We start from the raw sequence: 16,573 nt of genomic DNA, 5'->3' as shown, positions 1-16,573 counted from the left end.
GGACATGGATACCCGTGCACTGAAAATCAGACTTTAAACAAATGCCTCAATAAGCATATCATATTTATGAGCAGCTGAGAAGTGGGGGGAAGTTAGAAGACATTATATGATTAAGCTGAAGTTCAGGAAGAGTAGCCTTAGTCGTCCCAGAGTGAGATGCTGCAACAAAGGAGGGGCGTTTTAAAAATGCTTAATTGTGAGGGGCTCTTTGGCTTCCTGGGAAGAGTAAGGCAGAACATCGTGTTACAGCGTGAGTCAGAGAAGATTGAGAAGGCTGGGGAGGGACAGCGTTCGCCAGAGGACATGAGGAAAGTGTGCCTAGTACCGGGCCGTATTTGGAGATGAGAGATTTGGTGTAAAAGGGCAGGTTCCAGATTTACACTGCTTATCTTGAGATCCATAGCGAAACTCATTGAGAAATTGGTCCTAGTGTGTCCCTAACCTGGGTTTTTAGAAATAGCCTTGCAAAGTATTAGTCACCTGCTAGTAATTATTAATTTGTAGTAAGTAAATAACTCAATTTAATTTCCTTTATTTATTATCCTACTCCACTTTGATGGTGGAAGCCAGTGGAGACTCAGGGTCATTAAACAGCAGTAATGTTAATAGTGACGTTAGTTGAAAGAACATTTAACCTGGGCCTGATTTCTGTGTGGAGCTGCAGTGGGTGCCGTGGCAGGGTGGGGGTTACACAGAAGAGCTCCAGAAGCTGCTCATCTCTTTGGGGCAGGGCTTGGGGGTGGTATTGGCAAAGACTGGTTTCCTTAGGCAGGGTTTCCTAGCTTATATAAATCTTCCCAGCTATTATCTCATTATTAATTTTTTTTTTTTTGCTGTTTTATTTTTATTGTTGCAGTTTGATCTTTTTGACCAGTGAGTTTTGGAATCTTTTTTGGTCAGACTGAAATAATCAGTACATATCTTCTAATTTTAATGAATTTTTATACCTGAATTTTCTATATAAAAGTAAAGTGGAGTTTATCTTTAAATCCAGATTTCCCCTTGATTGCATTTAGGTGAGGAGGACATTTTCCAAGACTTCTGTTATACAGAAGCATCCGTTTTACAGTAGCTCCTCCATTAGGTGGCATGAAAACATGATTCACAACCCTGGCTCCATATCAGAAAAACCGGAGGCTTTAAAAATGCGGATCCTTATAACCCAGCAAGTCAAATTATGCTTTGATGGTTTGGGGTGATGTCTAGGGCAACTCTGATTTTTTCTTTTTAAAAGCTGCTCACATGATTCTGACACATGGCTAGGATCGAGGACCACTGACAAGGAAAACTCGCTCCGAATCCAAAAGTCCAGACTGGAGTCTAGGAGAGTGTGTGCTCCAAATTCCTGAAAATTACCTTTAAATATCTGCCTATCAGAAGTCTCAAGAACCACCCCTCCAAAAAAACCAAAAACAAAACAAAGAAAAAAAACCCTAAGACATTTCAGAATCCCTTGGCAAATTTATCTTAATCAAGTTACTGATGCCAGGTGGGAAGGTTTGTTGACAGAAGCCCTGAAGCCCTACAGGGCCCATAACAGGTACGCTGAAGAATTTTGTTACGGAGCCTAGGCTGGTTTTTTTCCCCCAACTCTGATACTTTGTTCTAAGGAGAAGATAGATTTGGCATGGATTTAGGTTGAGTGAATTTTACCAGAGATGAGACACAATGTGAAAGCTAGAGTCATTGCTTATGTTACTCATTGCTTTTGCTTGATGATTGCTAAAACTGCCTTTAGCTTTTTAAAATGATTTCTGATGACATTGTGTTTTCCAAGCACCTGTCGGATCTCGTACGTGTTTGTCTTACATCCATTTGTAGTCGGAGGGGGAGATTTGGTTTCTTCCTCCAGATTGATTGTACTCGGCCTTGGTCACCACAGACGGCTTTAACCTGGTGCTTTTGTGATACCACTTTCTAAAAGGTGTTCTTACCGCAAGTGATTGTCTTTCTGACTGGTTGTGGCAAAAGTTAGAAATTATATTTCTGAAAATAAACTTTTGTGTTGGAATAACTTCAGGCATACAGAGAAGCTGCAGAGATAGTGCAGAGTTCCTGTACGCGCTTCACACATGTTCTTGTGCTGTTCATTGCTTTCATAACCCTGGCACGGCTGTCACAACCAAAAACCACCAGAGCTTTGTTACTATCAGCTAAACCTCAGATGGCTTTGGCATTTACCTAGTTTGTCCACTAATATCCTCCTTCTGTTCCAGGATCCAGCCCAGGATAACACATTGCATTTAGCCACAGTATTTTTAAAAATAGAAAATGAGAAGATGAGGCAGAGAGCTATGCAAAATTGGAAAGCAGGCGTTGTCCTTTTTTTCTCTCCATTCGAGGATCTTTTCTTCTTTCACCCAGTCCTAGAGGCCTCTCTCCAGGGCTGTGTCCAACATTAATCTATTTTTCTCTCTCTCTCCTATCAGATCACCCATTCTCTCAAGTTCCCTGCTTGTAGCAAACTGTTTAAAAACAAATCAAAGTTCCAATAGACAAATTTATATTATACTGTTAATGAATGACAGCTGCTTAATAGGTTAGCTTTCTTATAAGTTTTTACATCAAAAAATGTACGCCCAAAAGTCATGCCCTAAACTGATAGAATGGGGTGCATAATGGTGAAATTTGGCAGTCTGTGATTTGTTGTCAAGGAGGATGTTTTGTTCAGGGAACCTCCCTCTTCACCACTCCTTTGCATCTCTACATATTTTCTGCACCCGTGAGAGCCAGAGATTGGTTTCTTCATAATGTGCAGAGTGCACTTACACAGTGAGGTTTCCTGGTGGGTGTGGGGTTCCAGCCCCTAGTCCAGGTTTATATCTCTCCTTCCTACCAATTGTCCAGGAGTAAGGGAGCAGGGCAGGAGGCGGGGCCTGGTTGTCCCCTCCAGTAAATGCCAGGTTACAGATTACAGTCTTTCTTGGACTAACGGTAGGGTATTCTGTAAGCGCTGATGTGGCTTTAGGTTGTATCTCGAACCTTAGTTAAGATTGTGGAATCAGCCTGAAAAATATTTTACAAGAAATCATTTGGTGTAGGCCAGGGCGCTCTGGTTAAGGGACACAAGTTGTTTGGTCTTCTAACAGAGTCATTTCCTCCCAACATTTTACTATGAAAATTTCCCCAAATACAGCAGCATTAAAAGCATTTTATAGTGAATATCCACACAGCAATCACCTGGATCCTGCCATTACTAGACTTGCTTTATCTCGTGCACAGCCATCTATTCATCCATCAGCCCATCTTCATTTTTGGAGGCATTTCAAAGTAAATTGCAGACATCAGTACACTTCCCCCTATTTCTTCATCACCAACCCAGTTATTTTTGAGGAAGCACAGAAAGTTAAGATTGTTAGGCTCTTAAACTTTAGAAGACTCTTGGCACAAAGAGTTTCTGGTCCTCTGATAATTTTAGAATTGACAGTCAGCTTAGGAAATAATATATATTTTTTGGTCTTTGTCATTGCTGTTTCTCTTTTAGCTTTTTGTCTTTCAAATTTTGTTCCAGGGCAGAGTTTACAAAAGTAGGGCTGGAGGCAGAAATATTTGGGATATCACAGTACGATTAGGTTTCCAATTTTGAGAGAAAAATATAATCTGTCACTCTAGCTTTTCTTTTGGGGAAAAGCTGTTTTAAAAATCCAGCTGCCCTTCTATAGTTTTGAAATCCGGTGCTCTGAATAAATTGTTCAAACTTATGATTAGAGGGGTAGGTTTTACTAATCCTAACGTTCTTTCATTAGGGGGTCCTTAACTTTAGATGAAATTGTGCAACAAGGAAAAAAAAGTCCTGGGGCATCTTTCTTGTATCAAGTTTAAAATATCAAATAGTCCCTGCTTTTTCACTTCAGCTTGGTGGTTCTTCTAAAAGCCTAAGGCTCACCCAGGTCATTGTTTAAGATACAGATTCTCTCCTGTCTCCATGAAATCCTGAGTTACGGGCTGGGTGGAGCCCAGGAATCTTTAACCTGTGTCCTGGATAATTCCAATACAGGTAGTCAGGGGGCCACACTCCAGGAAATGGTGCTTTAAAATTGCTTAAATTATTTAAAATTTTTGTCTCTGGTAACTGAAACTTAGTATAACCACAGTGACCTTAATGTCTCATTTCGGTTTCCTTAAGTGCTGTTAACCGTGGCTCTCTTGACAGATGGCGGTGAACGCAGGCAGCATACCCGAGCAGATACAGTCCCTTTCTGTGCAGGACTCTCAGGTATGTTTCTCTGCCAGTCATTTATGTTCAAGATGCTTTGTAGAAAGGTTTTTTTTTTTTTTTTTAACAAAACCCAACATTTTAGAAAGATAGACGGTATCAGGGTACTGCTTCCAAGTCAGGGGCTTGTAAACTCTCTTTTTTAATAGATATGGAGAAAAGATGACTGTCACTTTTGACCGTGGTTTTCAGGACCTCCAGCCTTTAAATGACAGGTTCAGGAGCAGGAACTGATTACCAGCCTGCTTCTGAGATTGCCGGTGCTGTGTGAAACAGGAAAAGGAAAGAAAATAACTCTGTTCTGTTAGATTCCAGCCACAGAACATTATAGTTAATTGATACTTTTCTTTTGTGCTCTGGTTGGATTGCTATAACCTGTTTTTGTAATTCTTTCATCATGGAATTTCATGGGTCAGTTTATCCCTATGACTTGCCTTGTAGAAATAATAGTCCAGTGACTGTGAAACGAATTCATATCAGACGTTACATGACAGAAAACATGTGCTGCAACTTGTGTTGAGTGCTGATGAAGGCTGCTGCGCGGGCCGGGGCAGGACTGTGAGCAGAGAGCCAGAGGGCAGCCCCCATCCTGGTCTTGCTGTGTGATTAATAGGCAGGCCCTTTGGCTCTCAGCGTGGTTGTCCTTTCACGTATCACCAGCCTTGGGATCACATTTGCCCCTAAACCTGCATATTCCACTTAAATTTATTCCTGTTCTACCTGATCTGTATTTTATGAAACAGCTGTATGCTGAGCAGGTAGAGTGATGGGAGTTCGTGGTTGCAGGTCAGCTATCTAGTCCTTGACCCGTGTTTTATAGCTGAGGAAGCGAAGACTTGGTGGAGGTGAAGTGGCTCATCCAAGGTTGCACAGCTTCTCAGAGGCAGAGCCAGGATTCAGCTCAGGGCCTTACACTGTATCAGGCAACTCAGTAAAACACCCTGAGATCAACTGTGGGGATTGGTGGAATGAGAAGAAGCAAGTTGACAGTGACGACGGGTCAGAAGGCCTAGAGTAAAGGAAGCAGGAAAGGGGTCAGGACACCTAGTTCTGTGTAACATGGTATAGTTGAACTCATTTTCGTATGTATTAGTCTCCCAGGAAACTTTCAGGGCGGGTGTTATCCCCATTTTGTAAATGAGGAAATACATTCAGAGAATGACATACCCACGGTTGCATAGCTGGTCAGTGGCAGAGCCAAGACTTGACCTAACTCCCTTATTTTTCCACTCCAGGAGGAAGGTCTCGTGCCTAGGGATTTGTCGGAGTAGGGAGGGGCTGTGTCATAGCGGAGGCCTTCAGGATCGATGATCTGTGTTCAAGGAAATAGGCTGTAGGTGAGAAGGGCAACAGAGGGAAACAGTGGCCTGACCTACTAGGCCCCTCCCTCTGCATCCTGAAGTTTAAAGTACCCAAGCTTTGTGCATCACCAAGGTCTGGTAGCTACAGTCCATGGCTCGGGGTGCAGGGTGCCTCTTTGGATGGCCAGCCCTTCTTCTTTGGACTTAACTGCAGCTCATACCATTTGTTCAGAGGGCCCATCCTACAACCAAAGCTTTGTGTGCAACATTCAGATCCACAATTGTGGGGGAAAGTTGGCATCGTTCCAGCCTTGGCACAGAGGTGTTAAACCTGCATGTGTAAAGACCTCGTTTTGAAATTTCCAGGAAGAAAGGGCTCTCTGAATGAAGCGCTGTTATGGTTTTATGCATTTGTTTCCCAGGTTTGTAACGCTTTGCTGTTTTCCTTTTAAAGGGCCTACCCAACGCTAGTGAAGACTACAGAGAAGCTTCTTGTGCCGTGAACCTCGTTTTAAGATTAAGGTAAATAATATTGTTTATTTTGCATCGCTTTTCCGATAGTACAGTATTCTGATCTCCTTCCTTAGCTTTTCATAATATTAGCATAAAATCAAATTGCTAACTTATTTGATTTCCCCAAATGCCCAGTGTGAGCTGTGTTCCCAGGACTAGTTGCTCTCTTCTCACTGCTTTCTTGAGAAGAATAAGAAGGAAAAGCACCTTATGAGTGTATCTGCAGGCTCAGTGTACCCTTCATTAAGTTTTTTTTTCTTGCCTTTTCTTTCCTGGGTGTTTTTCTTTCTTTTTTTCTTTTCTTTTCTTTTCTTTTTTTTTACAATGTAAGATCACAGTAAGAGATTTTTAATGAGTTTCTTTCACACTTGAGCAGTCACTGTCTGACAGAAATAAACCATGCTTGTACTACAAGTTGCCTGTTCAGAACATTTTTCAGTGACAGGTTTGATCAGCCACTGGGGAGAAATGATAGATATATTTTGAAAGAACCCTCAGTCTTTGAGGAAATGGATACAAATATGGTTCCTGACAGTTTAGTCTTTGTATCTAGCGAATGAAATCTCTGTTTCAAGGATTTTTTAAAGAACGGTTAATTTAATGTATATTTTTGTTAAGAATTTGGTATCTCAAGACAAAGTAAATTTGCTGAAAACTGTAAAGAGCTTAGCTTAACCAGGTCAGTCAGAACACCGTCACCTTTTTGAATGCGTTTTGAAGTAAGTTACACATATGTTCTCCTTTGGCAATTAAATAAAACCCATGGCTAATGGACCATTTTCAGAGCTGTGGCTATAAAAGGTGGATTCACTTTCAAGGTTAGTTTCCAGCCCTCTGAATGATCATAATCTGTCAAGGTAGATTATCATCACCATCATCACCCCTTCCTTCTTGATGGTTGTTGAAGATCTGCATTGCTTTTTTACACACTTACCACAGGAACCCCACAGCGACCCTCGGTGTGATTTAGTTCAAAGTTGATTTCCAAGTCAGGGTGGGAAATTATTACAAGACTATTTTCCTTATATTCCAAAGTAGCCTTGATTGTGATTCACAATTAGTGTAGTTAGCACTCTCCAAAAGGAAATAGCCCGTTCCCCTTTTGCTTGATTTTGGAACCAGATGCTCCTTTTATTTATTTTTCATTTGTTCATTTATTCACTCATTCCACCAATATTTCTGAGAAACCCACTCTGTGCCATGCTCAGCGTTTATCTTTAAGACACAAGGGTGAGCGAGACTACAGAGGTTATAGTCAGGCCCTCTGAGCCTGCAGTGTTGGACTGACCCTCAGAGTCCAGCAGCCTGGTCTCCTATTTGACATAGGCAGGAGTCTTTCCTTTAGCATCCCTGCTGGATGTTTCCCCAGCCTCTGTGCAGGCATCAGCTCACTCTTTTTCCCTGATCACCCTGATGATACTGAGAAGTTACAGTCTGTCTTCCTCCTGAAGATTCAGCTGACCTTGCTGTTCTGGGCTCAAATTCTGGCCCTTGGAGCAAATATCAGTCTCTCTGGATAAAAGTCTCCTGAAGAGTGTGTTAAAATGCATATTTTTAATTGAAGTATAATTGATTTATAGTGTTTAAAATGCATGTTTTTGAGGCTTGCTTCCAAATAGAATTCTGGAACAAGACAGAACAACTACATTCCATCGTTTTTCTGAAAGCGGTTTATTTGCCAGGCTCGCTCTCCTCTCCTAGGCAAACCAGTGCGAGTAACTTCAGCCTTGTTTCTCACCATATAGTTCTGTATCTGCCTTCTGATCCTCACTGTTCACCTTTAGTGATATTTAGCCTATACCAACTTTTGTTACCCCTTTCTTCACTGGTCTAAATGGTGGTTTTCCTGAGTTTGTAGCTTGAACTAGTCAGTCCTGTAAGATTGTGAAGAAAGGGTTCCATGTTCAAATAAGCTAAATAATGTGTACTGTCCATCTGCTTACTGCGTGTGCATACACACACACACACACACACACACACACACACTTTTTGAAATCACAAGGAACATTAAAGGTTCTAAGGAGTTCTACTGGAAAGAAATTTGTTGAGAAAAATACCAAGTGAGCCACCTCATAATTTATATTTTGTCTTTAGGTATTAATACAATTTCTGGTTTTAGTTAAACATTGCACACATATTTTGTCATTAGTATGTTTTTCATGAAATAGAATACTCACATACTTGACATAAAACATATGTTTTTTAGAGTTAGGTTCAGTGATTTGGGAAAATGATAAACTTACCAGTTAAATTGTTAATTCCTTTGTGTTGAATGCTGTTTATGCTTGGACAGCTCAGCCCTGTGGATTGCAGCTAATTTTGCTGAAGGCAGCTGTGACAGTTGTTACACGTAGGTGCTTTGATCTAGCCTGTCAATTTGCTCGTAATGAATTTACCTGGTTTTTATGTAGCAGTATGACTAGATCTTGGTGGGCCAGTTAAAGACCCTAGACCAACAAAATAGCTTTCCTGTTTGGAAGGGAAAATGATCTCTAGAATGGGATATTTATTTTAACAAAAATCCTTTAGCACGATAATATGGCCTCATTTGACTTATTGTTTTAGTTTCTCTACTAAAAGTTGACCTCGAATATTGGTAAAGTTTAGACTTAGTAAGTTATAATTTCATAAAGAAAGCTGAAGCTGATAAAAACCAGGTTGCTCACTGTGTTAGCATCAGTGTGCTCGATTTCTAATTTCATGTCATCATTCAGGAGGGATTAGAATTCTTAAATGGTTCTCTAGCCTGTAAAATCGGGTTCATTGCATAATTCTTACTAGTCAAGTAGTTGGGAGACTTGATTAATATTTCCACCAAAGGTTAAATAGCGTAAGCTTAGTGTTCAGTCGTGGCAGTGCTCTTCCCCTGTGCCCCCCCACCCCACCCCACCCTGCTTATTTATGGCTTTCTTTGTGCAAGGCTTTGTTGAAAATCCAGAATATGACAGGGTTTCTGCACTCAAAGAGCTTACTATGTAGGTGGATAGATCAGACCCCACACAAATGACTCTAACACAAGGTAGAAAGCGATAAATGGCAGTAAGAAGACAGATGAAAAGAAGAGTGATGCGTAGTTAAAGGAAGGTGAGCACCCTTTTGTTTGAATGTTGTCTTTGGGTTACTTGTTCCCATAGTAACCAGCATTTATTTTTTTCAGCATCCATGTTTTGAGAAGAATAATGGTTAGGTTGAATTGTGGAGCAGTATAAGGCTGTGTGGTCTTTGGGAAAGGCCTTGACAGACTTATTTCTGACAAGATTATGTTTGTGTTTTGGTAGAGTGGTATGTATTATTGCATAGGCACCAAGTTATTAGAAACAATTCTTTAATATGAAAAATATTTAGCATTTTCACTTTTTATAATGTTCTCCTTTGGTGATCACCTTTCCTCTGAGAACTGGCATCACTGTTGCACATCTTGGCTAGATTGTAAGTGAGGTCCTTCAAAAAGATGAGGTTCCTACTGTGTACCAGGCACCATGATGAGCACTATGTGTGCTTTGTCTTGTTTCATCATCATAAAATCTCCATGACATGAATACTGTTGTGACTGACATTTCACAGGTGAGAGATTAAGGTGGAAAGTCATCGGGGTTATTTGTCCAATACCTTCCAGCTCTGGTGAAGCAGAAACAGGGCTTGAACCTGGGTCTGTTGATCACATTGGTCCTTGCTCTTCCACACTTGACCCCATGGCCATGCTCTACTCAGTTCCATGTTGAACGCAGGGAGAAACTCACGTACTTTCAGGATTGTTACATTTACCTGTCTCCTCGTTAACATTTTACCTAAGTATTCTTTTAACAGTGTTTCCTGATCAACTCATCATTAAATATTGTGACAGGAATACCTGAAAATATTTTGGAGGCGATATTAAAGATGATGATGAAAATAACAGTCAGCATTTGTAGTGTTGCAGCTTTAAAAGCACTGTCACATCACTTGCCTGATTTAATTTTTCCTTTCATCTTATGTTTGCTGCTCATCAGTGAAAAAGAAAGGTCAGGGGTGTTAAGTAACTTTCCTACAATCAGAGAGATAGTACACGTAGGCTGGAGACTGGGTCTTCTGATGTTAACCCAGTATAACTAACGGTATGGTTTAGGGAGGTGTTACTAGTATAGAAGATACAGGGTAGCGTAGGCTGTAGGTCTTTTGTGTATACAAAATCCTTCTTCTGGAAAACATGGTAAAGGAAGGAATATCTGTATTCAGAACAATGTGGTAATGTAAAGGAAGCAAAATAAAAGAATTAGAAGCCATTCATTATGAGATAATGCCATTTCCTTTCTGACAGTGGAGCAAGAAGAGGTTTGTGAGTGCAAATACTTTCAGCAATAGGGAATGTATAGATTTCTGTATTTTCAAGCGATAGATGGTCATCTTAGAAATTTAGAAAGTCAAATAAAAGAACAAGAAATAAAATCTTCCATAATCTTACTACCCAGAGAGAGAGCATTTATTAGCCTCTTGATATTCTTCTACTCTTTTCTACACCTGTTAATTTATAAAAATTTTTAATGTTTTTGTATAAATATTTTATATCACATAACACATAGTATTTTATGATCTTCTTTGTCTGGTAATGTCTTTGATCTCTTTTCATATCCATGAGTGTAAATCTACACAATCCTTTTAAATGGCTGCCTTATATTTTGACTGAATGTGCCAAAACGTATTACTTAAAGAATTATTTGATATTTACGGAGTTCTAGTGTTTCAGTGTGGCAGCATAGAAAAGCTTATATGTGCAGAAATGATGTATGGAAACTGCTCAGTAGAAAAATCCCCTTGAGCATTGGATTTTGATCTTGGTGACATGCTCTCAGACTTTGAGAAACCTGGAGATACGTAGCTGAGTAAGCCCAGTATCAAAGCTCATGGGGATTATAGGGGCTGGCTGTGGCTCTTGGGTCAGCAGACCTGTCACTATCCTGGTAGCAGCTGACACAGCTTCCTTATTCTTTGTTAGTGCTGAGTTCTTAAAGTAGTTTTTTTTTTTTTTAATTGAAGTACTGTCAGTTATAATGTGTCAATTTCTGGTGTATAGCATAATGTTTCAGTCATACATATGCATACATATATTCATTTTCATATTCTTTTTTATTATAGGTTACTATAAGATACTTAGTGAATATAGTTCCCTGTGCTTTACAGAAGAAATTTGCTTTTTTAAATCTATTTTATATATAGTAGTTAATATTTGCAAATCTCAAACTCCCAATTTATCCCTTCCCGCCCCTTTCCCCCTTGGTAACCATAAGTTTGTTTACTATGTAAGTCTGTTTCTGCTTTGTAGATAAGTTAATTAGTCTTCTTCTTTCTTTCTTTACTTTTTTTTTCTTTTTTTGTTTTTTACATTTTTTATTGATTCATAATCATTTTACAGTGTTGTGTCAAATTCCAGTGTTCAGCACAATTTTTCAGTCATTCATGGACATATACACACTCATTGTCACATTTTTTTCTCTGTGATTTATCATAACATTTTGTGTATATTTCCCTGTGCTATACAGTGTAATCTTGTTTATCTATTCTACAATTTTGAAATCCCAGTCTATCCCTTCCCACCCTCTACCACGCCCCACCCCGGTAACCACAAGTCTGTATTCTCTGTCCATGAGTCTATTTCTGTCCTGTATTTATGCTTTGTTTTTGTTTGTTTGTTTGTTTTTGTTTTTTAGATTCCACATATGAGCGATCTCATATGGTATTTTTCTTTCTCTTTCTGGCTTACTTCACTTAGAATGACATTCTCCAGGAGTATCCATGTTGCTGCAAATTGCATTATGTTGTCGGTTTTTATGGCTGAGTAGTATTCCATTGTATAAATATACCACCTCTTCTTTATCCAGTCACCTGTTGATGGACATTTAGGTTGTTTCCATGTTTTGGCTATTGTAAATAGTGCTGCTATGAACATTGGGGTGCAGGTGTCATCCTGAAGTAGATTTCCTTCTGGGTACAAGCCCAGGAGTGGGATTCCTGGGTCATATGGTAAGTCTATTCCTAGTCTTTTGAGGAATCTCCACACTGTTTTCCATAGTGGCTGCACCAAACTGCATTCCCACCAGCAGTGTAGGAGGGTTCCCCTTTCTCCACAGCCTCTCCAGCATTTGTCATTTTTGGATTTTTGAATGACGGCCATTCTGACTGGTGTGAGGTAATACCTCATTGTAGTTTTGATTTTCATTTCTCTGATAATTAGTGATATTGAACATTTTTTCATGTGCTTTTTGATCTTTTGTATGTCTTCCTTGGAGAGTTGCTTGTTTAGGTCTTCTGCCCATTTTTGGATTGGGTTGTTTATTTTTTTCTTTTTGAGTCGTATGAGCTGCTTATATATTTTGGAGATCAAGCCTTTGTCGGTTTCACTTGCAAAAATTTTCTCTCATTCTGTAGGTTTTCTTCTTGTTTTATTTCTGGTTTCCTTTGCTCTGCAGAAGCTTGTAAGTTTCATTAGGTCCCATTTGTTTATTCTTGCTTTTATTTCTTCTAGGAGAAAATTTTTGAAATGTATGTCAGATAATGTTTTGCCTATGTTTTCCTCTAGGAGGTTTATTGTATCTTGTCTTATGTTTAAGTCTTTGATCCATTTTGAGTTGATTTTTGTATATGGTGTAAGAGTGTGTTCTAGCTTCATTGTTTTACATGCTGCTGTCCAGTTTTCCCAACACCATTTACTGAAGAGATTGTCTTTATTCCATTGTATATTCTTGCCTCCTTTGTCGAAGATGAGTTGACCAAAAGTTTGTGGGTTCATTTCTGGGCTCTCTATTCTGTTCCATTGGTCTATACATATGTTTCTGCTTTGTAGATAAGTTAATTAGTCTTCTTCTTTCTTTCTTTACTTTTTTTTTTTTTTTAAGATTCCACGTATGAGTGATGTCATACTGTATTTTTCTTTCTCTTTCTGGCCTACTTCACTTAGAATGGCAGTCTCCAGGTCCATCCATGTTGCTGCAGATGGCATTATTTTATTCTTTTTATGACTGAGTAGTACTCCATTGTATAAATGTACCACAGCTTCTTTATCCAGTCATCTGTCAATGGATATTTAGGTTGTTTCTATGTTTTGGCTATTGTTTACAGTGTTAGAGCAGGGTTTTAACTAAGGCACTGCACTGAGAAGCCACAAAAGTGAATGATTCCCAAATGTAACATGCCCCACGACGGTAGAACACAAACACAAGTTTCCATTTTGTCGCCGTTCTTTTAAGTTCTTCCCTTTAGTGCACGTTCTTTAAGAAATCCTCTCTTGGCTACTTGCTGTGAGCAGCTTGGGAGTATAGGAAATTGACATGTGTGGGCCATAACTGTTGGAAGAGATGAGAGATTTACTCTCTTAGAGCCTTACACAATGCCTAGCATGTGATAGACCCTTAATATTTTTTTTTAATTGTAATAGAGTCAGTTTACAGTGTTGTGTCAATTTCTGGTGTAGAGCATAATGCTTCAGTCATATAGGAACATGCATATATTTGTTTTCATATTCTTTTTCACCATAAGTTACTACAAGATGTTGAATATAGTTCCCTGTGTTATACAGTATAAACTTGTTGTTTATCTGTTTTGAATGATTCTTAACTAAAGACATTTTCCACAAACTTTTAATATCAAAATGCCTCACGAGATTTTATTTCCTTTTTTTTTGTAGCTAAAGATGTTGTAGTGGAACAATAGTTTTTGATGTTATAGTGGCAATGTGTACAAAAACACTTCTTTACTGGACTTTCTCTATAAAAGTTCCCAAGCAAGGTAATACTTTGGGTATAATCTCTCTACCATATTTCAAAAAGTACATAAGGACTCCACACTCTAGGAATTGCAAGACAGTTTCTGTCGCAGAGATAGAGTCATGCAGGACCAGGATCCTTCCTGTATATCCAGCTCGGATTACTTCTCCTAGGGTTGTCATCAGCATCCACTGTTGGCTGTACCTGCCGCTGGGTATCAGGACCAGGGCTTAACGTGAGAATTTCGAAGTGTCAGTGTGATACACTGCTTCTTCCAACCCCCTCTCTGGTAGACGGTTCCCTCGTGAAAAGTCTTCCTGCCTCCCGCAGGCAGCTTAGAGGTGGCAGCTGGCGTGCCTCTGTGGAGCTTACCTCCTGCAGCTCTGATGCAGAAGGTTTTCAGAGAAGCTCTCAGCTGACCTTGGAAGGGCAGTGAATTGTACAGTGTCATCCGACCAGCTGCGGTCAGTGCCAGAAATAGGACCCCAAAAGCCTACCGAGGGTGTAGCCTCCTTGCTCATTGTTAAGTTCTGCTGTGCTCCGGCCAGCTCAGTCTAAGTTGCTGGACCAATTGTTTAGTTGCATTTCTGGGACTTTCTTGTCTTCCCATAACTCTTACTACTTTCTCATGAAAAATTTTTTTAATATCATTGCACAGATAGGCAGGAAGAAAATACGTCTTAAAAATAGTGGGTACCTTCAGTATGGAGATTCCTTAAAAAACTGAAAATATCCAGCAATTCCACTCCTGGACATACATCTGGAGGAAACTAATTTGAAAAGATACATACACCCCAATCAATGTTCATAGCAGCACAATTTACAATAGCCAAGACATGGAAGCAACCTAAATGTCCATCGACAGATGACTGGATAAAGATGTGGTATATATATATATATATATATATGCACATATATATATATGCAATGGAATACTGCTCGGCCATAAAAGGGATAAAGTAATGCCATTTGTAGCCACATGAATGGACCTGGAGATTGTCATACTAAGTGAAGTAAATAAGCGAGAAAGAGAAAGAAGAATACCATATGATAACACTTATTTGTGGAATCTTTAAAAAAGACAAATGAACTTATTTACAACACAGAGACAGAGTCACAAACATAGAAAAGAAATAAACTTCTTTCCCCCTTGTGGTTACCAAGGGGGAAAGAAGATGGGGAGGGATCAATCAAGAGTTTGTGATTTGCAGATACTAACTACTATATATAAAACAGATAAATAACAAGGTCCTGCTGTAGAGCACAGGGAACTATATTCAGTACCTTGTAATAATCTATAATGAAAAAGAATATGAAAAAGAACATATGTATAACTGAATCGCTATGCTGTACACCAGAAATTAACACAACATTGTAAATCGACTTTAGCTCAATAAAATAAAATATAAAAAAAAATAGTGGGTACCTTAAGAAGCTTTGGTAGCATTTAAGTCAATGTTAATTACCTGATACCTTGGCTGGTAACAGCCAGAAATTTTAGCAAACACCCGAGTATTTTAAGTTGTCCTTTGTGTCACTGTGCAGAGGCTCTCTCTCTTCCCCTTTTTTTATACTCCCACCTTTTCTAGCTGCTGATGAGGTAACCTGCTGCTCTTAGCATTCTAAAAATTCTCCTCTCCAGTTTTATCAGGGAAGGTTGTCTCTTAGGACTCGTCCTCTTGATCAGAGAGCCGAATAATTCTGAGGTCTGTTTGCAAAGTTATTTCGTTTCCCAGTTAACCATATCCCTGGAGGTAATGAGTGGTAAGATTTCTTCCTCGAAATGTGGAGTCTTGGAAAGGTAACAAGCATATTTCAGTCTGGGGGCTTTCTCTGCATTAACTTTTCTTTGCCCACTGAAACCAGAATCCCTGGAATATACTTTCAACTTTATTTTGCAATTCCCAGAGTGTGCTAGAAAACTTTATTCTCCTTGATAAGATTCAGACAGTTGTTAACTGGTAGCACAGCGAGACATCTCTGCTGCCCAGTGAATTTCATTTGTTGGTCTTTGTATTAGTTTTCTATCACTCCTGTAATAAATTACTACAAACCTAGTGGCTTAAAACAGCACAAATTTATTATCTTACAGTTCTTTAAGTCAGAAGTCTACATGGGTCTTGATGGGCTAAAATCAAGATGTCCACAGGGTTGTGTCCTTTCAGGAGCCTCTAGAGAAGAATCTGTTTCTTTGACTTTTTGTTTTTAAGGCTTTATTTTTTTAAAGCAATTTTAGATTCAGAGCAAAATTAAAAGGATGGTAAGATTTCCCATTTACCCCTGGATCCCCTACATACATAGCTGCCTTTGCTATCAATACCTCCAACAGAGTGGTGCCGTGGTTACAATCTGTGAATCTACACTGACATGTCCTTATCCAAGATCCATAGTTTATATTACATTGGTGGTGTACATTCTGTGAGTTTGGACAAATGTATAATGATATGTGTCCACCATAATAGCATCACATAGAGTGTTTTCACTGCCCTAAAAGGCCTCTGCCTGTTAACCCCCTCCCACATCCCTGGCAACCAGTGATCCCTTTACTGTTTGCATAGTTTTACTTTTCCTAGAATGTCATATGGTTGACATTGCACATAGGAATGTACACTTAAGTTTCCTCCATGTCTTCTCATAGCTTGGTAGCTCATTTCTTTTTAGCTATGAATAATATGCATTTTCTATGTGTTCCATAGTTTTTTGTTTTTTGTATTGATCTATTCACCTACTGAAGGACGTCTTGGTTGCTTCCAAATTTTGGCAATTAAGATAAAGCTATTATAAAATATCCGTCTACCTTTTTTTGC

At 39.2% G+C, this 16,573-nt stretch overlaps 1 protein-coding gene across 2 annotated transcripts in view; it reads left to right on the top strand.

The window, feature by feature from the left end:
- The window catches only part of STK39 (serine/threonine kinase 39), a 254,238-nt gene that overhangs the window by 155,556 nt on the left and 82,109 nt on the right, over window positions 1-16,573 (top strand). The window contains exons 13-14 of one of the 2 annotated variants that reach the window (XM_072961102.1): window positions 4,154-4,216; window positions 5,972-6,039. In XM_072961102.1, coding sequence (XP_072817203.1) covers window positions 4,154-4,216; window positions 5,972-6,039 — 131 coding nt within the window. The remainder of the gene's footprint in view (window positions 1-4,153; window positions 4,217-5,971; window positions 6,040-16,573) is intronic. The other variant, XM_072961103.1, reaches the window with a different exon arrangement.

The sequence above is a fragment of the Vicugna pacos genome, chromosome 5 (assembly GCF_048564905.1).
Source record: "Vicugna pacos chromosome 5, VicPac4, whole genome shotgun sequence".
NCBI classification, from domain to species: domain Eukaryota; kingdom Metazoa; phylum Chordata; class Mammalia; order Artiodactyla; family Camelidae; genus Vicugna; species Vicugna pacos.
The sequence above is the reverse complement of the archived record's forward strand: the minus strand, read 5'-3'. Positions and strand labels throughout refer to the sequence as shown.